Here is a 25,121-nt window from a genome sequence, read left to right on the forward strand (position 1 = left end):
GTCTTGTTAGTCTGAAATGGCTGCCCGGAGGCGTCGCCAAGATGGCGGCCGAGTGGCATGACTTGCCTAAAAGGACTTTGGTTAGGCCTATGATTTTGTCTAATAAACTCATTAAGTGGAGGTGGGGCCATACCATGCAAAATTTTATACACAAGTAAAATATCCCCAAATTTAATCATATTTTCCCAATTTAAAAAATCATATTTATTTAAAATTTTACCATGATGATATAAATTAGACCTTTTATCCAATATTTTCAAAGCCTGCTTATATAGTCTTTCTATTGATTGTAATGTAGTCCCTGCGTCCAACTGGTAAGGCAATAATTCATATGTGAAAAGATCATGGCATTAACATATAACTTTGAAGCCTCAGTGGTTAAATTATTTCTATTGTGTCTAAAATTGACCAAATTTTATTTTATTTTATTCCTAGCAGTCGTCCGTGAGGGGCTGCTGGCTTATGCTTTTGTTTTGTATTTGTTTTATTTGATTAAAAATGTTGATTGTTCGCCGGTTCCCGTCTCTTTCCCATAACATCTGAACCCCGTTACAGTCTTCCAATCAATAGTTCCACGTCAATTGTTAAATAAGTGCCATTTAAATATGAATAATGACTGAATCAATAATATGTAGCTACTGTATGATTCTGTCAATAGACTCTTCAGAAATGTGTGTATAATAGCTTGGCATTTCGCAACATGAGGACGTTTTTGTAAAATGTGTTTGTGACTGATCTACAGTCTTCAGGATAATGATTTAAATAGCGAGTGTCACTTTGCATTGTCAGCACATGCTTCAGTGCTCTGAGAGTGTTTATAGTGCTGTGAGTTTAACACTTCATGACTGAGAGCAGAACACAACACACTCTTCATCATCACACAAGACTAAACTACAACTATGAACAACATCTGCATCTTCATCTGGACCATTGCACTGTTTATTCAAGGTTAGATGTAAAAACTGACTCTGTTTTTTGTGTTTTTGAAAAACTGCATGAATAGTTTTAAACACTAATATTTTATTTTTTTCTCTTCTTCAGAGACTGAGTCTGCCTCGCTGCCTGCTGTGTGTTTGTTTGCTTCGAGGTTGTAAGCTCCGCCTGAGCCTCGTATTTCTTTCTGTTTTGAGCCATCATTTATCATTTACTATCATTTCTAGCTGTTTATACTACTAAATACAGCTTACCCAACATCTGAGATTAACCTTACATCTCTAGCTTCCGTTATTGTTAACACAGCACGCTAACTCGCTAACGTTAGCCTGTTAACGCGCCACCCGTGCGATTTATTTATTTATTTTCTCTCGCGCGCCCGCGCCTTTGAGTTCATAAGTCCAGGTAAGTAAGAATCAGTCAACAAACACGGTGAGTAATGTCTTCTTGTCCTGTTATTGTCACCTGTGTCACATGTCATATGTTTAGTATAGCCTTCTCCGATGGCAATATAGGATTTATATGTGATAAATGCAAGGAGACAGTCAGGCTGACGGAGAAGATTTCAGAACTAGAGACACGCATCCAAACTTTAATTGAGGATGGTAAGAATGCTAGATCTTTAGATAGTGTTTTGGATGCGCCTAGCATAGTGAACTCTTTACATGATTCGGTTCCGGCTGAAGTAGAGCCCGTGCAGCAGGGCAGATGGGTCACTGTGAGAGATCGCCGCTCTAGTCGCGGATCAAAGAACCACTCTTCCGTTCCGATTCCCATAACAAATCGATTTGCCCCACTCAGTGAAACACCCACTGAGAATTCTGTTGATTGTGCCCTGGTAATTGGTGATTCGATCACACGGAACGTGAAAATAGAGACACCAGCCACCATAGTCACATGTTTGCCGGGAGCCAGAGCGCCTGACATCAAAGCAAATTTAAAAGTGCTGGCTAATGCTAATCGTAAATTCTCTAAGATCATTATTCATGTCGGCACTAATGATGTTCGACTCCGCCAGTCGGAGATCACCAAAATTAATATTAAAGAGGTGTGTGAACTCGCAAGTATGATGTCAGGCACTGTAATTTGCTCTGGCCCTCTTCCTGTTCGCAGGAGTGATGAGATAGTTAGTAGATTGGCCGCACTGAATCGTTGGTTGTCTGAGTGGTGTCCGCAAAATAATGTAGAATTCATAGACAATTGGAAAAGTTTTTGGGGCAAGCCTGACCTGTTGAAAAGAGATGGTATTCATCCCTCCTGGGATGGTGCTGCTCTTCTCTCTAGTAATTTGGCTCATAGTCTTAGAGCTAAAACATGACAATCTGGGGCTCAGGTCAGGAAGCAGACAGACTGGCTAAACCGACCGTCTGCTAGCGGCCTCACGTCACCAAGGTCAGATAAATCCCATCACATAGAGCCTCTTTCACCTAGATATCATCATATAGAGACTGTGTCTGTTCCCCGAATTTGGAAATCCAAAAAACGTCAGGTTAAAAATTTAATTGATGTTCAACAAATAAAAAACAGATATAATACAGATGAGCAAATGATAAAGCTTGGGTTGCTGAATATTCGATCCCTTACTTCAAAATCACTCATAGTTAATGATATGATTTCAGATTATAATCTAGATGTGCTGTGTTTGACAGAAACCTGGCTAAAACCAAATGATTATATTACTTTAAATGAGTCAACCCCACAAGATTACAGCTATAAACATGAACCTCGTCTGAAAGGCAAAGGGGGAGGTGTTGCTGTAATTTATAGTAATATTTTCAAAACCACTAAGAAATCTAGTTTTAAATATACTTCTTTTGAAGTGTTGATTCTTAATGTAAAAATATATACTGTAAACGATAAATCACATTTGAGAATTCTGCTGGCTACTGTATACAGGCCACCAGGGTACCATAAAGATTTTATCAAGGAATTTGCGGACTTTCTATCAGAATTAGTATTGGCAGCCGATAAAGTACTAATTGTTGGTGATTTTAATATACATGTAGATAATGAAAAAGATGCATTGGGATTGGCATTTAAAGATATTGTAAACTCAATTGGAGTTAGACAACACGTGTCGGGACCGACTCATTGTCGTAATCATACTCTAGATCTAATATTATCACATGGAATAGATATTGATGCCGTTGAAATTCTGCAGCAGAGCGATGACATCTCAGATCATTATCTAGTCTTATGTAAATTACATTTAGCCAAGGCTGCAAAGCCGACTCCGTGTTATAAATACGTTAGACCTATAACTTCTGCCACTAAAGATTGCTTTATCAATAATCTTCCTAAGCAGTTTCATCATCTCAGCATCCCAGATAGTTTAGAAGAACTCGATATTGCAACAGAAACTTTTAAACTCTCTCTTTTCCAGCACTTTAGACGCAGTTGCTCCATTGCGCTTAAAGAAGATTAAAGAAAATAGCCCAACGCCGTGGTACAACGAGCACACTCAGGCCCTTAAGAGAGCAGCCAGAAAAATGGAGCGCAACTGGAAGAAAACTAAACTAGAGGTATTTCGGATTTCATGGAAAGAGAGCTCGATTGCTTACAGAGAGGCTTTAAAAGCTGCTAGATCTGCTTATTTTTCAACCCTATTAGAAGAAAATAAACATAATCCTAGGTATTTATTTGAAACAGTGGCTAAACTAACGAAAAAGAAAGCTTCAACCCCAGAAGTGTCCAAGCAACACAGCAGTAATGACTTTATGAACTTCTTCACTTATAAGATCGATAATATCAGGGACAAAATTATAACTATGCAACCGTCTACCACAGTATCGCATCAGACAGTGCATTGTAGTCTCCATGAGGAAAAATTTGATTCATTTGTTGCCATATTTTAGACCCTATACCGACTAAGCTACTGAAAGAGATGCTTCCAGAGGTCATAGATCCTCTTCTTACTATCGTTAATTCGTCTTTGTCTTTAGGATACGTACCAAAAACCTTTAAGCTGGCTATGATAAAACCGCTTGTTAAAAAACCGCAACTTGATCATACAAAATTAGTCAATTACAGGCCGATCTCGAATCTACCTTTTCTATCAAAGATATTAGAAAAAGCAGTATCCTCACAACTGTGTTCCTTTCTAGAAAGAAATGATATCTGCGAGGATTTTCAGTCAGGATTCAGACCGTACCATAGTACCGAGACAGCTCTCATCAGAGTCACAAACGATTTGCTCTTATCATCCGATCGTGGTTGTATCTCTCTATTAGTGTTACTCGATCTTAGTGCTGCATTTGATACTATTGACCACAACATTCTTTTAAATAGACTCGAAAATTATGTTGGCATTAGTGGAGTTGCACTAGCATGGTTTAAATCATACTTATCTGACCGTTATCAGTTTGTAGCAATAAATGAAGATATGTCTTATCGATCACAAGTTCAGTATGGCGTACCACAAGGCTCAGTACTAGGACCGTTGCTGTTCACTCTGTACATGCTACCATTAGGAGATATCATTAGGGAACATGGAATTAGTTTTCACTGTTATGCCGATGATACTCAGCTGTATATTTCTTCACGCCCCGACGAAACTTACCAATTCACAAAATTAACGGAATGCATAGCCGATATAAAAAATTGGATGACTAGTAATTTCCTACTACTAAATTCTGAAAAAACAGAGATTCTAATTATTGGACAAAAAACTTCCACACGTAATAACCTAGAATACTGTCTAACACTTGATGGCTGCTCTGTTAAGTCTTCGTCGTCGGTTAGGAACCTGGGTGTGCTCTTTGATACCAATCTCTCATTTGAAAGTCACGTGTCTAGTATCTGTAAAACCGCATTTTTCCATCTTAAAAACATATCTAAATTACGCCATATGCTCTCATTAACAAATGCAGAACAATTAGTTCATGCGTTCATGACCTCAAGGCTAGATTATTGTAATGCTCTACTGGGTGGTTGCCCTGCACGCTTAATAAATAAACTACAGCTAGTTCAAAACGCAGCAGCTCGAGTTCTTACCAGAACCAGGAAATATGACCATATTAGCCCGGTTCTGTCAACACTGCATTGGCTGCCTATAAAACATCGTATAAATTTTAAAATATTGTTGATTACTTACAAAGCACTAAATGGTTTAGCTCCGCAGTACTTGAGCGAGCTCTTGACGCATTATAGTCCGTCACGTCTATTGCGATCTCAAAGTTCCGGACAGTTGATAATACCTAGAATATCTAAATCGACTGCTGGCGGTAGATCCTTTTCCTATTTAGCACCAAAACTTTGGAACAGTCTTCCTACCATTGTCCGGGAAGCAGACACACTCTGTCAGTTCAAAGCTAGACTAAAAACACATCTCTTTGACCTAGCATACACATAATACATTATAGACTTCTATAATTCAATGTTAGGCTGCATAGATTAGGTCAGCCGGAACTGGGAACACTTCCCTTAAATCCAGATGTACTCGTTACATCATAAGAAGAATGGCATCTACGCTAATATTAGTGTCTTTGTTTATCCCGAGTTTTTCCCGCAGCCTGCCGGATCCAGGCCGTATCCAGATCTGACGAAGGAGATTGGCCTGGACCCGATGACAATGCAGTGCTGAAGTGTCAACTATCCTCTCCCTATGGAGGATCCCTTTCCCACTCTACAGATAAAGCGTTGTTGAAAATCCGGTTCGCGTACCCCGAAGTGATAAAATAAAATTCTGTATCAAATTTATAGGCAAGACAAGTAGTTTGTTTAGGCATGGTTTGTAGGGAAATTACAAACCTGCGCACACATATTCAAACGAATATAACTATAGAATCAATTTTGAATGCGCATGTGAACGCCATCAGGTCACAGGTTCGCGTTTAAAGTCTGTTTAGAGAGAACGCCGTCGTCTTAGTGGCCCCTAATGTAATAACAAATGATAATTTTACTGAAAGTGAATCAATCAAAACCAACTTTAGCTGGAAATAACATTATTCAAAATCGCTATAAAGCCAAAACAATCTGTTACCGTAAATTGTATGTTTATCTCTGTAAAGCTGCTTTGAAACAATCTCCATTGTTAAAAGCGCTATATAAATGAAGATGACTTGACTTGACTTGACTTCAGAATCCAGAGGAGTGACTCTGACTCAACCTGAAGTTAAAACTGTCCAACAGAGTCAAACAGCGACAATAGAGTGTCGCATGGATGTAGGACTAACCTATGATGAGTTACACTGGTATCAGCAGAAACCTGGAGAAGCTCCTAAACTCCTGATTCATGACATAAGACACCGTTATACTGGAACTCACTCTAGATTCAGTGGCAGTGGATCTAACTATGGCAGTGATTTTACTCTGACCATCAGTGGAGTCCAGACTGAAGATACAGGAGATTATTACTGTCAGAGTTTTCATGTAATCAACAGTCAGTGGGTGTTCACACAGTGATAAAGAGTCGTACAAAAACCTCTGTCAGTCAGACGTCACAGTGACTGCACTGATACAGCTGAGAGAAACTGCAGCTGCTGATGGAGGAGCACAAACTACACAATATCAATGTTTAGCAAACTTTATAAAGACTGTTATGTGATATGAAGTAAGAGTGAGTGCTGGTATTGATTATGGCAGCACTGGAATGTTTTATTGTTGGTGTTTCAGATCCCAGTTTGAGAGCGATGCGGAGAGAAGCAGAAACTGCAGATGCAAGCGCCTAAACATTTTGCAATATTCTGTTAGACATTTCCTTCTTTTTGCAAATGCTGACGCTGTATTATGACTTTGGAACACTTTTGGACTAAACATCACGAAACAATGCCCTCCAGTACGCGAAAGAACGTCAAATTGGATCAGCAGGCTATGGACACCTCGGCTGCAGTTTTAGCTCAACATGGCGAACAAGACGTCGAGGACAACAGCAATCCGTCTGGGCCTGAACTGGAGCCCGGGCTAGAAACGGCTACTGAGCCTCTCGCTGCTAAAACAAAGGCCCTAGAGGAGAAAGTCAAGGCCCTCGCAGACCATATTGACGACTTGGAAAACAGGGGACGACGAAAGAATGTATGTATCTTTAATATCCCTGAAAACACAGAGGGCGAAAATGCTGTAGCCTTTTTGGACACTGGCTGCCAACTTTCCTCGGCGTGGATATGAAGGGAGGCCGTGTCAAGCTTGAGCGTGCACACCGCTCCCTCGCACCCAAACCCGGGGATGGCCAGCGGCCGCGCCCGGTCATTGTCAGGTTCCACTCGTTCCCAGATAAGCAGAGAGTGATGGAAGCAGCACGGCGAAAAGCGGCGGAGGGCGACATTATTATGGGCGGCAAGAGGATTTCTTTCTACAATGACCTTTCTGCTGCAGTGCTGCGGAGGCGAAAGGAGTTCGCAGAGGCTAAAAAGCGTCTCAGAGATATTGGTGCACAATACTCCATGCTCTACCCAGCGAAGCCACAGGTGTCGTTCAACGGGATAAAGAAAACTTTCCTCTCACCGGCTGATGTTTTCTCTTTTGTGTCCAGTGTTGCAAATCAGGATTGAGAAGCATTTATCTGATATGACGCGGTGAGCTTTACAATGTGTGCTTTCACATAACAAACTTATGAAGACTGGAAGTCAGTCCCTGTTGTGTTTAAGACTTCACTTACGCTCGTATATAACCCTCTTGCATGTGTTAATATTATTAATATTGGTTGAGAAAGGGATCTGCATTAAGATTTTACCACATATCTACTCGTGGGCGCTTGCTTTGGTCCCTACCACGTTTTGTAACAGTTCTGGTAAGTATTTATGCACCTTTTTAGGGTGCGTTTAAAGAAGGTGGCCCCCATAAAACCTGGGGGAGTCTCCCCTCAAAAGAACTTTTATGTTATAGTTTTCTACTATACTTTACGATCCTACATTTTTCTTTATTTTCTTTTTTTTCTCTTATTTTTACTATTGTCCTTTACTGTTTTCTTTTTTCATGTTTAGTGAGGTTTGGTTGGTTGTTATGCTTAGCACTGATCTGGTTGTGTTTTCTATTTTTATGACGCATCCTCAGGTTGTCGAAATTGCATTATTGTTCAAGGTTTAATTGCTATATGATAATGTTATATCTATAATCTTGATTATGTCAAATAACAACGTCAAATTTTGTTCATGGAACGTGAGGGATTTGCGAGGCAAGGTTAAACGGAGAAAACCCCTATTTATTCTCCTTGTGTTTTCAGTCCTGTGCTGTTTCGTCGTCGTATGTACGTTGAATGTACCCCTCGTGTCGTGTCGTTCCCCCTCGGGGTAGTTTTTGTATTTTGCTTTATTTTTATTAATAAATAACCCTTATTCCTCTGTACTTGAGTCCTCGGCTCTTCTCCTCTACCCCATCCCCTGACAGAAATATCACATTTCAGCCTGTCCCTCATATATGTCATAAAGGTTTGTACAATTAACATATTTAGATATCCAGTTGTCCATTAACAATATTATTTATTTAACATTTGTTTCATTACTAAACTTTTTAAACTACATTACCAACATATCTCTGTCATTCTATCAATGGAACAGGAAACGTGATGTTGTAGTTCATTGAAATGTACAGAAATGGTTAGGGTTGGGAATTTTTCACAACATAGAGACACTTTATAATGAACTTAATGTATAACTAACGTAATAATAACACCAAAACATACTTTGTAACATGAAGCGCCGTTTTATATGGGTTAAAAGATAGTCCAATGACAGCGAGTTCTGCGATAATGTCACAGCCAATGACAGCCCAGCTGAACAGATCGTCACACTAAAACAAAAAACAATTACAAAACACGCAAATGGCTCTCGTACCCACCAGGAGAGGTTCACAGCGCGGTACTATGCCTGGTCGCTGACCATAACATGCAGTCAGTTGTTCATTGACGAACTACACAAAGTTTCAGAATAATAAATACATATTCCATTGACGAATATTAATCCTTAAAACACACGTACCAACCTCATAACCCGGGGCAGCCTGCGCACAGCAGCACAAAGCAGAGACGCACTCTAAGCCTATCCCATCCATGATGGCAAACGTCCGTGAAGGGCCGTTACGGATGACAACGCATCCCAGGTGACAAAAGTCCCCCCAAATTAAGGAATGATGGCAGCAGATTTGAAGCATGATGGTACGACTGCTTTAGAGAGTGAGATATTAAACATGTCAGTCAGTTCCTCTGAGAGCTGATGTGCAGTCTTTCAGGACCCTGCCTGGGATGTTATCTGGGCCTGCAGCTTTCCGTGGCTTGACTCTCTGTAGGACCTCCTCACGTCTTCTGTGGTTACACTGAGTGTCTCTCCAGCTGGTGTAGTGAGGCTAATGCTAGGAGTGCTGTTACAGGCCTCAAAGAGAGCTTAACAAGTGTGGAGAGCATCAGGAAGAGATGGGTCTCTGGGCATTCAGTGTCTATTTAACATCAGTTTTTAGATTAGATTTAAATCTAATTAAATGTTGAGCAAGCAATCTCATTGGCTACAGGAACAGCAGATCCAATCAGCTGTGATTGCTTACAGACTGCATGTAAATGTCACAATAAAGAGTTCCAAGATCCAATTGCAAGTAAAACAGTTTATTCAGGATCAGCGGCACAGGACACAACTCTAAACACCACTTAAGCAGGCGGGCGACCTGAATGCAACACTCCCGAAGAGAGTCAGAAGACAGAGACAAAGCTGCTAGGGCTCAGACTGAAGGCTGATGAAAGAACTCCAGGCGATCTCCCAGAAGACTGGATGCACTGAAGAGACCGAGGATACTCCAATAGAACTGGACACAGGAACTAGGTGAGAGAACACAACGAGAGTGACGAACCGACACCAAACATAAAACACTCCAGCTAGATAAAGGCAGCTAACAAGCAGTAAAGATTAGCTGCAGCTGAAGCCTGATTGAGTAATACGCTGGTTACCTGGCAACCAACAAGCGTTAACACACACCGAGCCACAGCTACAAACACACCAACAGAAATCCAAAATGAACTCACGGATCAATGAACCGTGACAGTAAAAGCCTGTGCCAGTCCTGGAGACGCCAACTGTGCATATTCTGTAAGTCTCTCTAATCAAACACACATGATCAACTCATCAGCTCATCAGGAGAGACTCCAACACCTGAAATGTGTGTCAGATTAGAGAGACAGTAGTCACGTTTACATGGACACAATCGGAATGAAGTCAATACGATTGATGAATCCGATCAATGTGTTGATGTCACGGGTGACAAAATCGCTCGGCAAGCGGAACCCCCCTTGAGAGTCCTAAGTTTCCCAGGGGAAGGTATTGTGTGCAACACGCCCCACTCCGGTGATGTAAACATGCCCGCACTGATTAGCGCTAATGCATTGCAGGTGTGAGAGAGAGAAGTGGCGCTCACACAGGCTTCCTGTTACGCAAGCCACGATAAAAAGGGACCATTCAGAGAGTGTGGGGCGTTGTTCAGTGGGTTTGCGTTGTTCAGTGGGTTTGCATTGTTCAGTGGGTTTGCGGTGTTCAGTGGGTTTGAAGTGCTCAGTGAGTTGGAAGTGTTGAAGAGCCTAAAGGGTTGACTTGGAGCAGTGTTGGATACAAGCTTCCTCAGGAAAACCGTTGGGGTGTGGAGATCGCCCATTTGAGTTTGCTGGATCAGAGTGATCGTTTGTGGGAAGTCTGCTGGACTGAACTATCGTCTGGATTGGTGCTGTGGAAGGAGAGAGAAGAGATAAGTGAACTGATTTCATCTTATGAGTGTTTAAATTGCTGGAAGAGGATGCAGTAAATGTGGATCTGATTGTCGGAAGAGCTATGTGTTTCAGAGTGTGTTGAGGAGGAATTGAGAGAGAAATCCCTCGTGGAGCGAGCGCAACAAACTGAGTGGGGCCTCTGACCAGCCTTAATGTGTGAGTGAATTGCAGTGCTTTTGCCTTATTGATACACATTGATTTGTGGCTGTGGAATTGAAGTGAACACAAGTGTGCTGTGCCTTTGCTGAGAAGTGGCCCTAGCCCCATTTACACGTTTGTGGAAAGTTACTATATCTGCTCCCCATTGGAAGTCCAGTGTGATACAGCTGCACTGAAGAGGGTACTCTGTACTGTGAAGATTCTTACCCGTCCTATTTACTGTTTGAGCCCAGAAGCCTACCGCATCACTGGAGAAACGATCTTTTAACCCACTGTCTCCTTGCTGTGAATTGAAGAAGAGTACTGTGCAGATCCTCACTTGTTCCACTTACTGTTGAGTCCAGACGCATGCAGCATCACTGGTAACGTGCCCTTTTTAATCCATTGTCTCCTTACTGTGCACTGAAGAGAGTACATTGTACTGTGAAGATTTTTACCCGTTCTGCTTACTGTTTGAGCCCAGAAGCCTACAGCATCACTGGTAACGTACCATTTTAATTCATTGTCTTCCTGCTGTGTACCGAAGAGAGTACGTTGTACTGCGAAGATCCTTACCTGCTCTACTTACTGTTGAGTCCAGAAGCACACTGCATCATTTGGGAAGCAACCTTTTAATTCACTGTCTCCTTACTGCGAGCTGAAGAGAGTACTGTGTACTGTGAAGATCCTTACCTGTTCTACTTACTGTCCGAGTCCAGAGGTATACAGCATCACTGGTAAAGTACCCTGTTTAATCCATTGTCTTCCTGCTGTACATTGAAGAGAGTATTTTGTACTGTGAAGATCCTCACCTGTTCTACTTACCGTTTGAGTCCAGAAGGACGCAGCATCATGGGCGAAGTAAACCTTTAACTCACTGTCTTCCTCCTGTGGACCGAAGAGTACCGCACACTGCGAAGAATCCTTACCTGCTATACTTACTGCCCGAGTTCGGAAGTCTGCAGCACTGCTGGGAAAAAGTAAGCTTTCAAACCATTGTTCCATTACGGTGTGCCGATGAGAGTTCTCGGTACTGTGAATATCCTTACCTGTTCTACTTACTGTTTGAGTCCAGAAGCATGCAGCATCGCTGGTGAAGCCGTCTAGTGATCCGCTGGCTCGCCCCCTGTGAACCGAAGGGAGAGCTGTGTACTGTGAATAACCCTTACCTGTTATTCTCACTATCTGAGTCTGGAAGTCTGCAGCACCGCTGGTGAACGGAGTCCCTAAATTGCCGCCCAGGGGACACCGTGACAGTTGCGACACGCCCGCCCGTGACAGAAGGATATCTAGAGGACAGTGAAGGCTATCCAATTGATGCCCCTTGTTTTATTGTTCAATAAAGATTGTTCCTCCTTTGAAGCTTACCTGTGTCTCCGTAGTCCTCTGTGTGCCTGTGGTGTCGGCTCCCCACGGTGGTGACTCAGTAAGAGAGGGGGGGGTGGTTGGTCATCCGAGCATTCCTCCCCTCGACCTGTGTGACATTTACATGAATGATAAATAAAGTAATCGGGTTGATGTGCGCGTTTATATGTCACAAGTTTCAAATCCGATCTGATTTTTTGACATGCGCACTCTGCACGAATATACAGAGTTTCCCGCTGTTCGCGCATAAATATTCTCCTCTATTGGTTCTTTATTTGTTTTAAACAGCAGACGTAATATTAATTTGTCTCTGGTCATAATTTAAAGCATATTAACCGTTTTGCTGTGCTGCTTATATTGATCACGCAATAAAAATGCCCCTCCCCGCGGCCAAAACCAGACGTCTGTGGATGAGAATCCAAAACAAGGACTGGTGGGATGTTGTCCTGCTTCACCTAACAGACGCGTGAGTGAAATGAGAATTTTTAAATGACGGGAAACTTATTAATATGACACTTTATTCAACAGGAAAAACAGCTCGTTCCGCGCGTCATACGTCATTACGTTTATTTAACGTCATTTCACATGCGCAGTCCTTTCAGTTTCGGTTTTCAATCCGATCAAGTGTTTACATGTTCTCTCGATCGGATTACAAAAAGAGTAAACCACCCCTTTCAATCCGATCGAAATTTCAATCGGATCGATTAAGGTGTTTACATGAAGGTTTTTTAGTCCGATTGAGCCGTCAATCCGATTATAAGTGTCCGTGTAAACGCAGCTACTGTTGGGGAAACACTGATCTAGAGTTTCATGACTGAACTCCATATATATATTTTAAGCTGTGTGTATTTGTGTGTAAGTGTGTATGTGAGTATATTTAATGTGGCTGTGCTTCGGCCATGTAAAGCCGTTCTTTAACCCTGTCAGTAAAGCTGTTTGACTCTGATGAGTCTGAGGTGAGTCTGTATCTCGTCCTGATCTCTCTTCGGTGTCGTCGTGAGCTCACAGTCTACAGCAGCTTTTGCATTCAGAGGGTGTTTTATATGATCAGCACATGCTTCACTCTGCATGTGTTTATAGCTCTATGAACTGAACATGACATGATCAAGAGCTCCTCTTCATCAACCAACAAACATGACTTTCAGCATCATCTTCCTCTCGACTCTGGCAGTGTTTAGTCCAGGTTTGAAGAATGATTTATGATTGTATTTTCTAACACTAATAACACTATATCATTACAATCTACATCAATCTTGTGTTTATGAAGAGAATGAGTCAGTGTTTTAATATGATCATCATGTTTTAGGTGTAATATATGATCCCTGTCAATCAAACTGAACACACTGCATTCAGTCACTTAAATTATTTTGATTATATTTTTATAATTTTAAATACCAGCACCTTCTTTTGCAGAAGTGAAACTGTTGTGTTCCAGTCCAGATCATGTAACCAATCAGAGAGTGAGACTGAAAAGCCCATTTGCATTGTCAGGGTGGAGTGATTGTGATCTCTCAGAATAGAGCAGCTCTGTCTCCAGAGACCATGTTCAAACCCCAAGAGCTTTATTTGACATTTACTGCGACATCAACCTTCTGAAAAGCTCCTGCATCTTCATCTGTTAGTTGAATGATGTTGTCAGACACAAAGTGAACTTGTTGAGAAGCTTTATTGAATGTTGCAGGAAACACAGCAGATTGACAGATCACACACACACACACACACACACACACACACTCTTTCAGTATGGAGTTGTAAAGCACTACAGCTGCAGCACTAGACTCATGTGAATCCTGCCTGACACAGGACACTCAGATACGGCTCATCTTCAGGAGAGAAACATCAGCACTCAGAGCTCTTGTGGAACGAGACCTCATGAGGAGCTCCATCATGTGTTACTCTGCAGACGTACAGCTCTCCCTAGAGTTCTCAACGGGCCTGAAAATTACAACCCGACCCGACCCGGCCCGTGGCTTTTAAAGCCCGGACCCGATGTAACCCGACACATCAACATGAATTATCTGCCCGAACCCGACCCGCGGCCCGACGCCACCCTTTTGATCGGTGAGTGATGTATGTAGAATATAATGTATTCTATGACTGCTGCGCTTGACGCAGAGAGAGAGAGAGAGAGCCCCGGCCGCGCGCGCGCGCGCGCACTCTCACGTCTCACACATTCCGCCCATCCAGCTGACATAAACCACATTTCAATAAACGAAAAAAACTATCCAGTGATTAAATGTTTTCTGTATTGACGCAAATCTTGTGCGATGTCCTAAACTGCCGAGATAATCACACAACGTGTCGCGCTGCCCCTGAGCAACGGTGATTTCACCTGCAGCAAGTTTACTTTTCACCAACTCCATCTTCTTCTCCGGGCTAAAGGCGTGCACGCAGCGGCGTCAGGTCTGCCCTCGCGTCGCGATGCACGTTGCACGCAGCAGCCAGACTTTCTTTACAGTGAACAGCAGCGATGAATAATAAATGTTTTTTTTCTTTCACTGTACAATTCAAAAGATTAAGCCCGAGGTCCGACCCGACCCGAGTCATTTGCAAATATTTTCGACCCGAACCCGGCCCGAACCCGCGGGTCCCGTCGGGTTTGTCGGGCCGACCCGACCCGTTGAGAACTCTAGCTCTCCCTCTTCCCAGCGTGCTTTGCTGAGGGTCAGGACGCTACTGCGGCTGTAGCGGCCGTCCTGCTGGCTCTCTGCGCTGGTCAGAACCCCCTCGGTGACCTCTGACCCGTCCAGTGTCCAGCTCACCAGCGCCCCCTGTGGAGAGTAAGAGCTGAGTAGGCAGAGCAGTGCGGCTGAGTCTCCAGAGATCTGCAGAGAAGAGGGCGGCAGCAGAGACACTGAGGGCTTCACTGTGGGACCAGCTGCAGGAGACAAACACAACACATTCACAAACACACACACAACACACTGCACTGCACATTCACAGCATTTCAACAGGACTGAAGCAGCAGACATGAGGAATGCAGGACAAATCTCCAGCATCTGATCCTTCATGCCATTCAGCTTCACTACAGTCAATATATATATATATATATATATACAATATACAAACTACACAATCACTATATACATTTATATCAAACCTCAGAAATCAAAATTATAAAATATTTTATCCCAAAATAAAGTTACATTTACTTGGATATTCTAAAACTAAATTTCAAACTGAATAAAAACACTAAATAAACATTTGTAAACATACCTATATTCTGTATAAATCGTGCTTATATTATAAAGCACTGAATTATAAGCACAACATGAGCAAAAGAGATTCAGTATCATTGACTGAACTACAGAAAGTAGCAACATTTACATTCTGATGTCAAATCTCTTTTTACATGTATGATTTCTACAATAAAAGATGAACTAAATATGAACTCAGTGTAGAAATAAATGAAGGAAAAACAAACCTGTAATAAACTGATTAAACTCATTATGGAAATATGTGTCACATGTCTGTCCTGTCTTGTGTTGCACATGGGTGGTTGTTATGTTGGGCCATGTGCCTCTGTCATTGTTTGATCCCTCCCGCTCGTTACCTGATTAGTGTTTGAGTTTCTCCACCTGTTCCCTCTTGATTTGTTCCCTTTATAAGTCTCATGTTTGCAGTCTTGGTCGGTTCGTTGTCATTGTCAGATGTTTCTCTGTTCCTGGTTGGTGTTCCCTGTATTCTTGACCCAGTGTTTGTTTCATGTTCATTTATTATGTTTTCCCCCTCGTGGGTTTTTGATTTGTGTTTGTTCTGTAGTGTAAATAAACCTTCCTTGTTTTGCACTTGAGTTCTCCTTTTCCTAAGTGTGAACGTGACAGAACGAACCGACCATTTTTGAACTCAGCAGCAAGAAGGATTTTATTTATTTATTTATTGTTTCTCTGTTCCTGAAGCATGAATGACATGTATATGGACGACGATGATCTGAATTGCCCGGACTACGTCATCTCCACATTTGGAGCAACCCAGTTCCGTCCTATCGGCGGGGACCGAAGGACTCGGCCCGGTAAGGAATCCGGAGGAATGAACATCTTCCAAGCGTTCGCTTTGATGGCTCATCAAAGGGAGGAGTCGGAGCGCTTGGCCAGGGTTTCTGAGACCCGTGGAGGTCACAGGAGAGATTTTCGGGGGACCCGCCAGGTAATTTTTCGTGGGACCCGGGGAGGTTGTAAAGGAGGAGGAGGTGGTCGAGAGGAGGGTCAACATCACTCTCCATCCTGGCCTCCTTACGATCCTGTACCAGTGGAGGGCAGTTCAGAGCCGGCTTCTCACCGTCATGGACGGAGGAGAGGAAATCCATCTGCCCAGCGAGAGACCGCTCACGTCCCGTCTGCCCAGCGAGAGACCGCTCACGTCCCGTCTGCCCAGCGAGAGACCGCTCACGTCCCGTCTGCCCAGCGAGAGACCGCTCACGTCCCGTCTGCCCAGCGAGAGACCGCTCACGTCCCGTCTGCCCAGCGAGAGACCGCTCACGTCCCGTCTGCCCAGCGAGAGACCGCTCACGTCCCGTCTGCCCAGCGAGAGACCGCTCACGTCCCGTCTGCCCAGCGAGAGACCGCTCACGTCCCGTCTGCCCAGCGAGAGACCGCTCACGTCCCGTCTGCCCAGCGAGAGACCGCTCACGTCCCGTCTGCCCAGCGAGAGACCGCTCACGTCCCGTCTGCCCAGCGAGAGACCGCTCACGTCCCGTCTGCCCAGCGAGAGACCGCTCACGTCCCGTCTGCCCAGCGAGAGACCGCTCACGTCCCGTCTGCCCAGCGAGAGACCGCTCACGTCCCGTCTGCCCAGCGAGATACCGCTCACGTCCCGTCTGCCCATCGAGAGACCGCTCACGTCCCGTCTGCCCATCGAGAGACCGCTCACGTCCCGTCTGCCCATCGAGAGACCGCTCACGTCCCGTCTGCCCAGCGAGAGACCGCTCACGTCCCGTCTGCCCAGCGAGAGACCGCTCACGTCCCGTCTGCCCAGCGAGAGACCGCTCACGTCCCGTCTGCCCAGCGAGAGACCGCTCACGTCCCGTCTGCCCAGCGAGAGACCGCTCACGTCCCGTCTGCCCAGCGAGAGACCGCTCACGTCCCGTCTGCCCAGCGAGAGACTGCTCACGTCCCGTCTGCCCAGCGAGAGACCGCTCACGTCCCGTCTGCCCAGCGAGAGACCGCTCACGTCCCGTCTGCCCAGCGAGAGACCGCTCACGTCCCGTCTGCCCAGCGAGAGACCGCTCACGTCCCGTCTGCCCAGCGAGAGACCGCTCACGTCCCGTCTGCCCAGCGAGAGACCGCTCACGTCCCGTCTGCCCAGCGAGAGACCGCTCACGTCCCGTCTGCCCAGCGAGAGACTGTCCCTGAGCCGGTGCCTGTCTCAGAGCCTGTGTCCGGCCCTGAGCTGGAAGATATGTTTGTGTCTGTATTTGTTTCTGTTATGTTGACTGGCTCAGGGACAGATACTAAAACAGAAACAGTGTCTGTCCCTGTCCCTGAGCCTGTGTCGATCCCGGAGATTGTGTTTGCCCCTGAGCCGGAGTCTGTCCCTGAGCCGGAATCTATGTTTGTTTCTGTATTTGTTTCTGTTCTTATGACTGTGTCTGTGTTAATGTCTGTCCCTGAGCCAGTGTCTGTCCCTGTCCCTGTCCCGGAGCCTGTCCTTGACCCGGAGCCGGTGTCGGTCCCAGAGCCTGAGCCTGTGCCTGTCCCAGAGCCTGAACCGAGGTCTGCACCGCCCTGGCCGCCCGAGGGGTCTGCACCGCCCTGGCCACCCGAAGGGTCTTCACCGCCCTGGCCACCTGAAAGGCCTGATCCGCCCTGGCCGCCCGAGGGGTCTGCTCCGCCCTGGCCACCCGAAGGGTCTTCACCGCCCTGGCCACCCGAAGGGTCTTCACCGCCCTGGCCACCCGAAGGGTCTTCACCACCCTGGCCACCTAAAAGGTCTGATCCGCCCTGGCCACCTGAAAGGTCTTCACCGCCCTGGCCACCTGAAAGGTCTTCACCGCCCTGGCCACCTGAAAGGTCTGATCCGCCCTGGCCACCTGAAAGGTCTTCACCGCCCTGGCCACCTGAAAGGTCTGATCCGCCCAGGCCGCCCGAGGGTTCTTCACCGCCATGGCCGCCCGAGGGTTCTTCGCCGCCCTGGCCACTCGAGGGTTCTTCGCCGCCCTGGCCGCCTGATGAACTCTGTCTCGCCCTGGCCGGTCGATGTCCCGTTCCGCCCTGGTCTGTCCCCCCTGTCCCGCCCTGGTCTGTCCCCCCTGTCCCGCCCTGGTCTGTCCCCTCCCGTTCCGCCTGATGTTTCCTTCCTGCCCCGCCCTAGCCTCATGGAGCGTCTGGTAGCCGCTCCGTAGGGAGGGGGTTATGTCACATGTCTGTCCTGTCTTGTGTTGCACATGGGTGGTTGTTATGTTGGGCCATGTGCCTCTGTCATTGTTTGATCCCTCCCGCTCGTTACCTGATTAGTGTTTGAGTTTCTCCACCTGTTCCCTCTTGATTTGTTCCCTTTATAAGTCTCATGTTTGCAGTCTTGGTCGGTTCGTTGTCATTGTCAGATGTTTCTCTGTTCCTGGTTGGTGTTCCCTGTATTCTTGACCCAGTGTTTGTTTCATGTTCATTTATTATGTTTTCCCCCTCGTGGGTTTTTGATTTGTGTTTGTTCTGTAGTGTAAATAAACCTTCCTTGTTTTGCACTTGAGTTCTCCTTTTCCTAAGTGTGAACGTGACTATGTTTATAAATTCAGAGACACATTATGGACATATGTTAAGAATTTTATCTCGTTTTTTTTTTTTTACATTTGTTGAAAGGAATAATGCTATTCTTATAATATCATGGTTTTAGATTAAATTATACAAAAATACTAGTAACACTTTAATGAAAGCCTTTATACATTTTGCATTATAAAGGTATTTTAATGCATTAATTATATATTGTTTTACACATTATAATTCATGTATGATCTTATCAATAATTATAACCACAGTTATAACACATTATAATATTATCTATTCATTGCTACACCTTCCAAAAATTATAATACACTAAAACACATGATAAACAACCGCTTAAGATGTAACAAGGAATTTGCAAATATTTTAATGCATATTAACTTTTGTTAGAATTATTTATGAAAAGATATAAGGCATTATAATCTACATTATTGAAACCTTTATAATGCATTATATATAAAGGCTTTAAGTAAAGTGTCGTCCCAATATCTAATAATCATTATTATTAATAAATGTTGTTCTTGTTTCAACTGTAAAACACTTTCTGAAATCTAAATTGTATTTTTTATTAGGTGATTAAATCGACAGACTTACCGATCACCAGTTTAGTTCCTCCACCGAATGTCCTCCACAGTGATACAATCTAATGAAACGCTCGTACAAAAACCTCTATTCCACTCGAGTGAACACACACTCCAGCAGAGAGAGAGAAACAACACTTCAACACACTGATATTAGAAGATCCTCAGCTCTTCTCAACACTCACTCATTCAGATTTGACTAAATGCTTTCTGATATAACACTGTTTAAAGAAATATATGTGATGAGCTGTGACCTCTGAGGTGACCTTTGACCTCTTTGATCATGGATGATGTTGTGGAGTTTCTCATAATGATGGTTCTGTTCTTCATATGCAGATCAATCATCATGATTCACAGAAAAACCTGCAGCTTCACACTTCAATCTTCAGTGAGAATCTGTTCAAATAATGACTTTATTGAATATTAGAGCCAAAGTCAATAGAAAGTGTGACAATGAAGATATAAAAGGTGTTTTGCATGTTCTACACAGTCCAGCATGTTTTCATATTCAAGGTGTGTTATAAAAGTATCTGGACTGGTTCTGAATCTCCACACAAGATCATGAAACGTGAACAAGCTCTAATATGTGTCCATCTTTAACAGCCTGTTTCTTCTCCATCTGATGATTTCAGACACACATGAGGCTTCATGATAGATGGAGTGACACCATGAACTCTGATTAGAGATTCACAATCAGTCCTGATACTTTCTGAACACACTCATGATTCATGATCTTACTTTAGTGATGGCGCTTCATCTAGTGGAAGTGTAGCAGTGATGATGGTCACATGACTGAATATGGACACAGAGATGGACGTTCATCTGCACATCCTCAGTGTCTCAGGAGTCACAATAAACATACTAAATAAAGTCATGATTGTGTAACTCTAGTGTATATGAGTTTGTTCTCAGCACAAGCTGTTGTAAATCCTGCCCACTTCTTTGCATTGTCAGCACATGCTTCAGTGCTCTGAGAGTGTTTATAGTGCTGTGAGTTTAACACTTTATGACTGAGAGCAGAACACAACACACTCTTCATCATCACACAAGACTAAACTACAACTATGAACAACATCATCATCTTCATCTGGACCATTGCACTGTTTATTCAAGGTTTGTGAAATACCGTTTTTACAACAATAATTAGTTCTCTTAAAATGTTAAATGTATGTATTTATAATTTACTGTGTATCAATAATTTTCATTTTTGTTTGTGTTTCTTTCAGAGTGTAGAGGACAGATCACTGTAACTCAGAGTCCATCAATATCAGCAGTTCAACCAGGAGAAGAAGTCAGAATAAACTGTAAAACCAGCAGTAATGTGCATGCTGACATTTGTATGGCCTGGTACTCACAGAAACCTGGAGAAGCTCCTAAACTCCTCATATATTATGCAACAAGCCTTTATACTGGAACTCACTCTAGATTCAGTGGCAGTGGATCTGGCAGTGATTTTACTCTGACCATCAGTGGAGTCCAGACTGAAGATACAGGAGATTATTACTGTCAGAGTTATCACTATCCAAACAGTCAGCATGTGTTCACACAGTGATAAAGAGTCGTACAAAAACCTCTGTCAGTCAGACGTCACAGTGACTGCACTGATACAGCTGAGAGAAACTGCAGCTGCTGATGGAGGATCACAAACTACACAATATCAAACCTTACACACACTTTATTCATTTATTATGATGTACTAAGTAAACATATAATCTTATATCCCTTACTAAACTGGACTAAAATGTGTAGAACATGTGAGTGGTGCTTGTTCTTGTAAAACTTCTTGTTCTTGTAAAGCCTCTACACTGTAATAATTGCACTTCATGCTTCACCACTAGAGGACACATCTTTATATGACTGAGTTCTTCTCTGTCAGCGAGAGAGTTTCTCTGGACACTTCAACGAGCATCTAGAAAGAGAAATCTCACACTTCACATCAGAAGGCCTACTCTCTCATCCCTGTGTAGAAAGACATGAATGAGACGCTGAAGTTAAAAAGGTTAAAAGCAAAAAAAAATTAGGCCAATTTACTAATCACACTGATGCACATTATGACAGAAACTCTTAACAATGTTCTAAAACCATAAATGCAGTGATTATAATACAAATTGAGAGAGAGAGAGAGAGAGAAAAAAACGACCTTTGCAATGTATATTCCTTTGGTGTCTCTATAATTAAGGTCCCATCACAACAATTTAAATCAGAATCACTAGAGCAACATGAGTTTGGTTCATTTTTAAACTGATAACAGCAGATTATCTGTTAGGTCTGGATGTGATGCTTTCCATTTGAGTCACAGAAACTTTAACATTCTTACACAATTACTGTCAGAATGATGGGTTCTTGATTGGTGACCATGTTTTTTTAAAAATGATTTTTATTTTATTTTTATATATTAAAGTTCGTGTTACACTTTTAGGAATGAGGCGATGTCACTTCCTGGTGCAACAGATTTATTTATCTGTATAAAACACATGAAAAACATTGTTCAAACAAGGAGCACATTTCTCTGCACTTTCGCGCTTCATCTCGTGCTGAATACTACTTCTACGCTCTTATCCTGTGATACCTTCACAAATTATCCTCAACAATCACATGTCTGATGTCTAAGCTGATACGTCACACTAGACGCATTACTCTTTATACAATACTCAATTCGCAAGAAATACATGTTCTATACACAAACACATTAACATAGATCTAAACATGTGCTGTGCCCACTATCAGATGACATAAAAGGAAAGGTCTGACAAATAACATCATTAAAGTACCACAAACTCAATAAGCATAAACATGTAAATAGCATTTGGAATTAGAATAGATACAGATATCAGCAATAGTTTAGTCTATATTCACATTACTCTAGCATTGATAACTGCACATATATTTTTAATACTCTTTCATATCACTTTCACTTGTGTTATCACTATAAACTCACAAAATGATTAATAAACTATTTTACCTCTAAATCCAACTGGGGTTCTTATTTAACAATATTGACTTAGTTTTTTTTACATGTAATAACTGACAAAGCAACGCTAAACGAGGGTAACATGTATATGCGAGGACTAACAACAGTCACGTGTGCCTTGTTAACTCAAACTGCCCAGACTCGTCACTACACACATCTTAATCAATGTCCGTACACATCTATTCGGTTAATTATGTCTCATCCCGCACTCACATGTCGAGTATATCTCTTTTTAAGCCTTTATTCCTCCGTTTTGCTCACGTTAAAAGTTACTAATTTTCCTATTGAGTAGTTAACACTCTCGTCCGCCATTTCAAACACATGACACGACCAACATGACATTTGCATCTAAAATATCATCAAATAAGTTATGTTTAAACATTTATTATTTTCAGGATTATATGTGTCCCTTTTCACATAAGATATATTTTATTCAAAATAAACCTTATTTTTTTGTAAATATTTTGTTATTTGTGTGCGTCCCTCAGTTTGACTTACCACCCCGTCACACTAACTTGTTTTATCTATAAATAATGTACTGTTGCTTTAAATGACATCTGTTACGTGCTAGCATTTTTGTCCCTCCCCTTTACTTTATTGGTTGCTGCATTTCTCCCTTTCTGCTGTTGGTTTCTTTCTGTTTTCCCGCTCTCTGCTATCCTTGAGTTTGTAGGTGCTGCTATTGGTCGGAGACCACCAATCATCGGCTGTGGTTCAGGATTTAAGGCACTCTGAAGATCGGAAGAGGAGGAGTTTTTGGAGTGTTTGTTGGCTCATGCTACTGTTGTTGAGAAATACTGACTTTGTGGTGGTTCGCTTGCGTCCTTATTTGATTGTGTTTTCTTACTAGAGGACTTTTTGTCTGCACTAGCCCGGAGAGCAGAGGAAAGGAAAGTACGGTCAGGGTATATTCTGGCAAACCGTTTGCCAATCACTTCTAGCAATCGGCAAAGCAAGCTGTGCTACACGCCATTTACCAACAAGCGATGGGTAATTCGCAAAGCACAATGTTATTTTCTGTTTTCCCAGCACGATACTATAGAACGGCATAAAGTAAGAGGGTTGAGAAGTAAGAGGCGGGGCACCAGTTAAAACATTTCAAAGTTAAAGTTCAGGCAAACAGGTAGGCTATTAATATTCAAGTTTTAGTCATATTTATTGTTTATAGCTGAATTCTATGGGGCGCCATTTGTAAAGTGGCTCATGCTGAAAATAACAGCAACATTTTGTCACATTTAGCTTCAAACTATGTTTAAAAAACTGGTATGAATTTTTGACGGTCACTTTTTAGCACATTTATAACAATATTTGTCAACTTAGAGATAATTTAAATAAATTTTAAATCTAAATATTAAATGTTACATCTAAATGTTAAATCTAAATGCTAAATCTAAATGTTAAATCTAAATATTAAATCTAAATCTAAATGTTAAATCTAAATGTTAACCTGTTCTCAACCGATTAACCTGGTTAAATAAAGGTAAAAAATAAATAAATAAAAATAAATAAAAAATCTAAATGGTTCGGGTGAAACTAAATATTTAACTAATATGCAAATTCAAAATGCCGGTAACAGGAAGTGGCAAAATAAAAGCTCGAGGAGGTCAGTGTGTGTTTATAGTGTCAAATAACGAATAAAGAACATCTCATCCGGGTAAATGGACTCTTGGACATGGATTATCGTGATAATAACTACCTAAAATAATAAACACGTTTGGAGAAACTGTATTTAAAGAGTAGGCTACTTTGAACTTTTAGTGTCACTTTTATGAAAGGTGCGGGACTTATGACCTGTAGCCATAATCGCCAGCCACGAGGGGGCTCACTTTGACTGATCTGTCATGTTCGCTAATAAAACGTGTATAATAATAACAAACGTGTTTGTTATTTTAGGTAGGCTAGTTAGTATCACGACAATCCATGTCCAAGAGTCCATTTTCCCGGATGAGATGGTTTTTATTCGTTATTTGACACTATAAACAACACGCACTGACCTCGTCGAGCTTTTATTTTGGCACTTCCTGTTACCGGCATTTTGAATTTGCATATTAGTTAAATATTTAGTTTCACCCGAAACATTTAGATTTAACATTTAGATTTAGATTTAACATTTTAGATTTAACATTTAGATTTAGATTTAACATTTAGATTTAATATTTCGATTTAACATTTAGATTTAGATTTAACATTTACATTAGATTTAACATTTACATTAGATTTAACATTTACATTATTAGATTTCACATTTAGATTTAACATTTAGATTTAACATTTAGGTGTAACATTTAATATTTAGATTTAACTATTTAAAATATCTCTAAGTTGACAAATATTGTTGTAAATGTGCTAAAAAGTGACCTTCAAAAATTAATACCAGTTTTTTAAACATAGTTTGAAGCTAAATGTGACAAAATGTTGCTGTTATTTTCAGCGTGAGCCACTTTACAAACGGCACCCCATAGAATTAGTATCAATTATACACAACCGATTTTATTGGTTTATAATCATAGACTGCAAAAAAATATATATATATCGTATTAAATATATCGTATTCTCAAAGCAGAATATACTCTCAGAAAGCTCCTAATTTATCTTAAAACTTCTACATAGGAAGCTTCTACGGATCTGAGAGCAACTCTGAGTGAGGAAAAGACAAAAAAGTTATAAAAAATGTGATTTTTGTTATGTCTGGTAGGCTACATGGACCAGAAAAGCACGAACACAATGTGGATTAAACA

The 25,121-nt window shown here is 42.2% G+C and overlaps 1 protein-coding gene and 2 gene segments (V, D, J or C); all 3 read left to right on the forward strand.

Moving 5' to 3' along the window:
• Positions 1–826: 826 nt before the first annotated feature.
• Positions 827–6,457, forward strand: LOC130083287 (immunoglobulin kappa variable 3-11-like). The segment is given in 2 exon segments: positions 827–948; positions 6,014–6,457. Coding segments are annotated over 2 exon segments (372 nt in total).
• A 9,598-nt stretch (positions 6,458–16,055) lies between these two features.
• LOC130083290 (hepatitis A virus cellular receptor 1-like) lies at positions 16,056–16,673 on the forward strand (the record flags this gene model as incomplete). Its single annotated transcript, XM_056248311.1, has 1 exon — positions 16,056–16,673. A coding segment is annotated over exon 1 (276 nt), but the record flags the coding sequence as incomplete, so codon positions are not given.
• A 3,765-nt stretch (positions 16,674–20,438) lies between these two features.
• On the forward strand, positions 20,439–21,408 carry LOC130083286 (immunoglobulin kappa variable 3-15-like). The segment is given in 2 exon segments: positions 20,439–20,525; positions 20,639–21,408. Coding segments are annotated over 2 exon segments (375 nt in total).
• The last annotated feature ends 3,713 nt before the right edge of the window (positions 21,409–25,121 follow it).

This window comes from Rhinichthys klamathensis, unplaced genomic scaffold, assembly GCF_029890125.1.
Source record: "Rhinichthys klamathensis goyatoka isolate OS25496 unplaced genomic scaffold, OSU_Roscu_1.1 h1tg000054l_1, whole genome shotgun sequence".
NCBI classification, from domain to species: domain Eukaryota; kingdom Metazoa; phylum Chordata; class Actinopteri; order Cypriniformes; family Leuciscidae; genus Rhinichthys; species Rhinichthys klamathensis.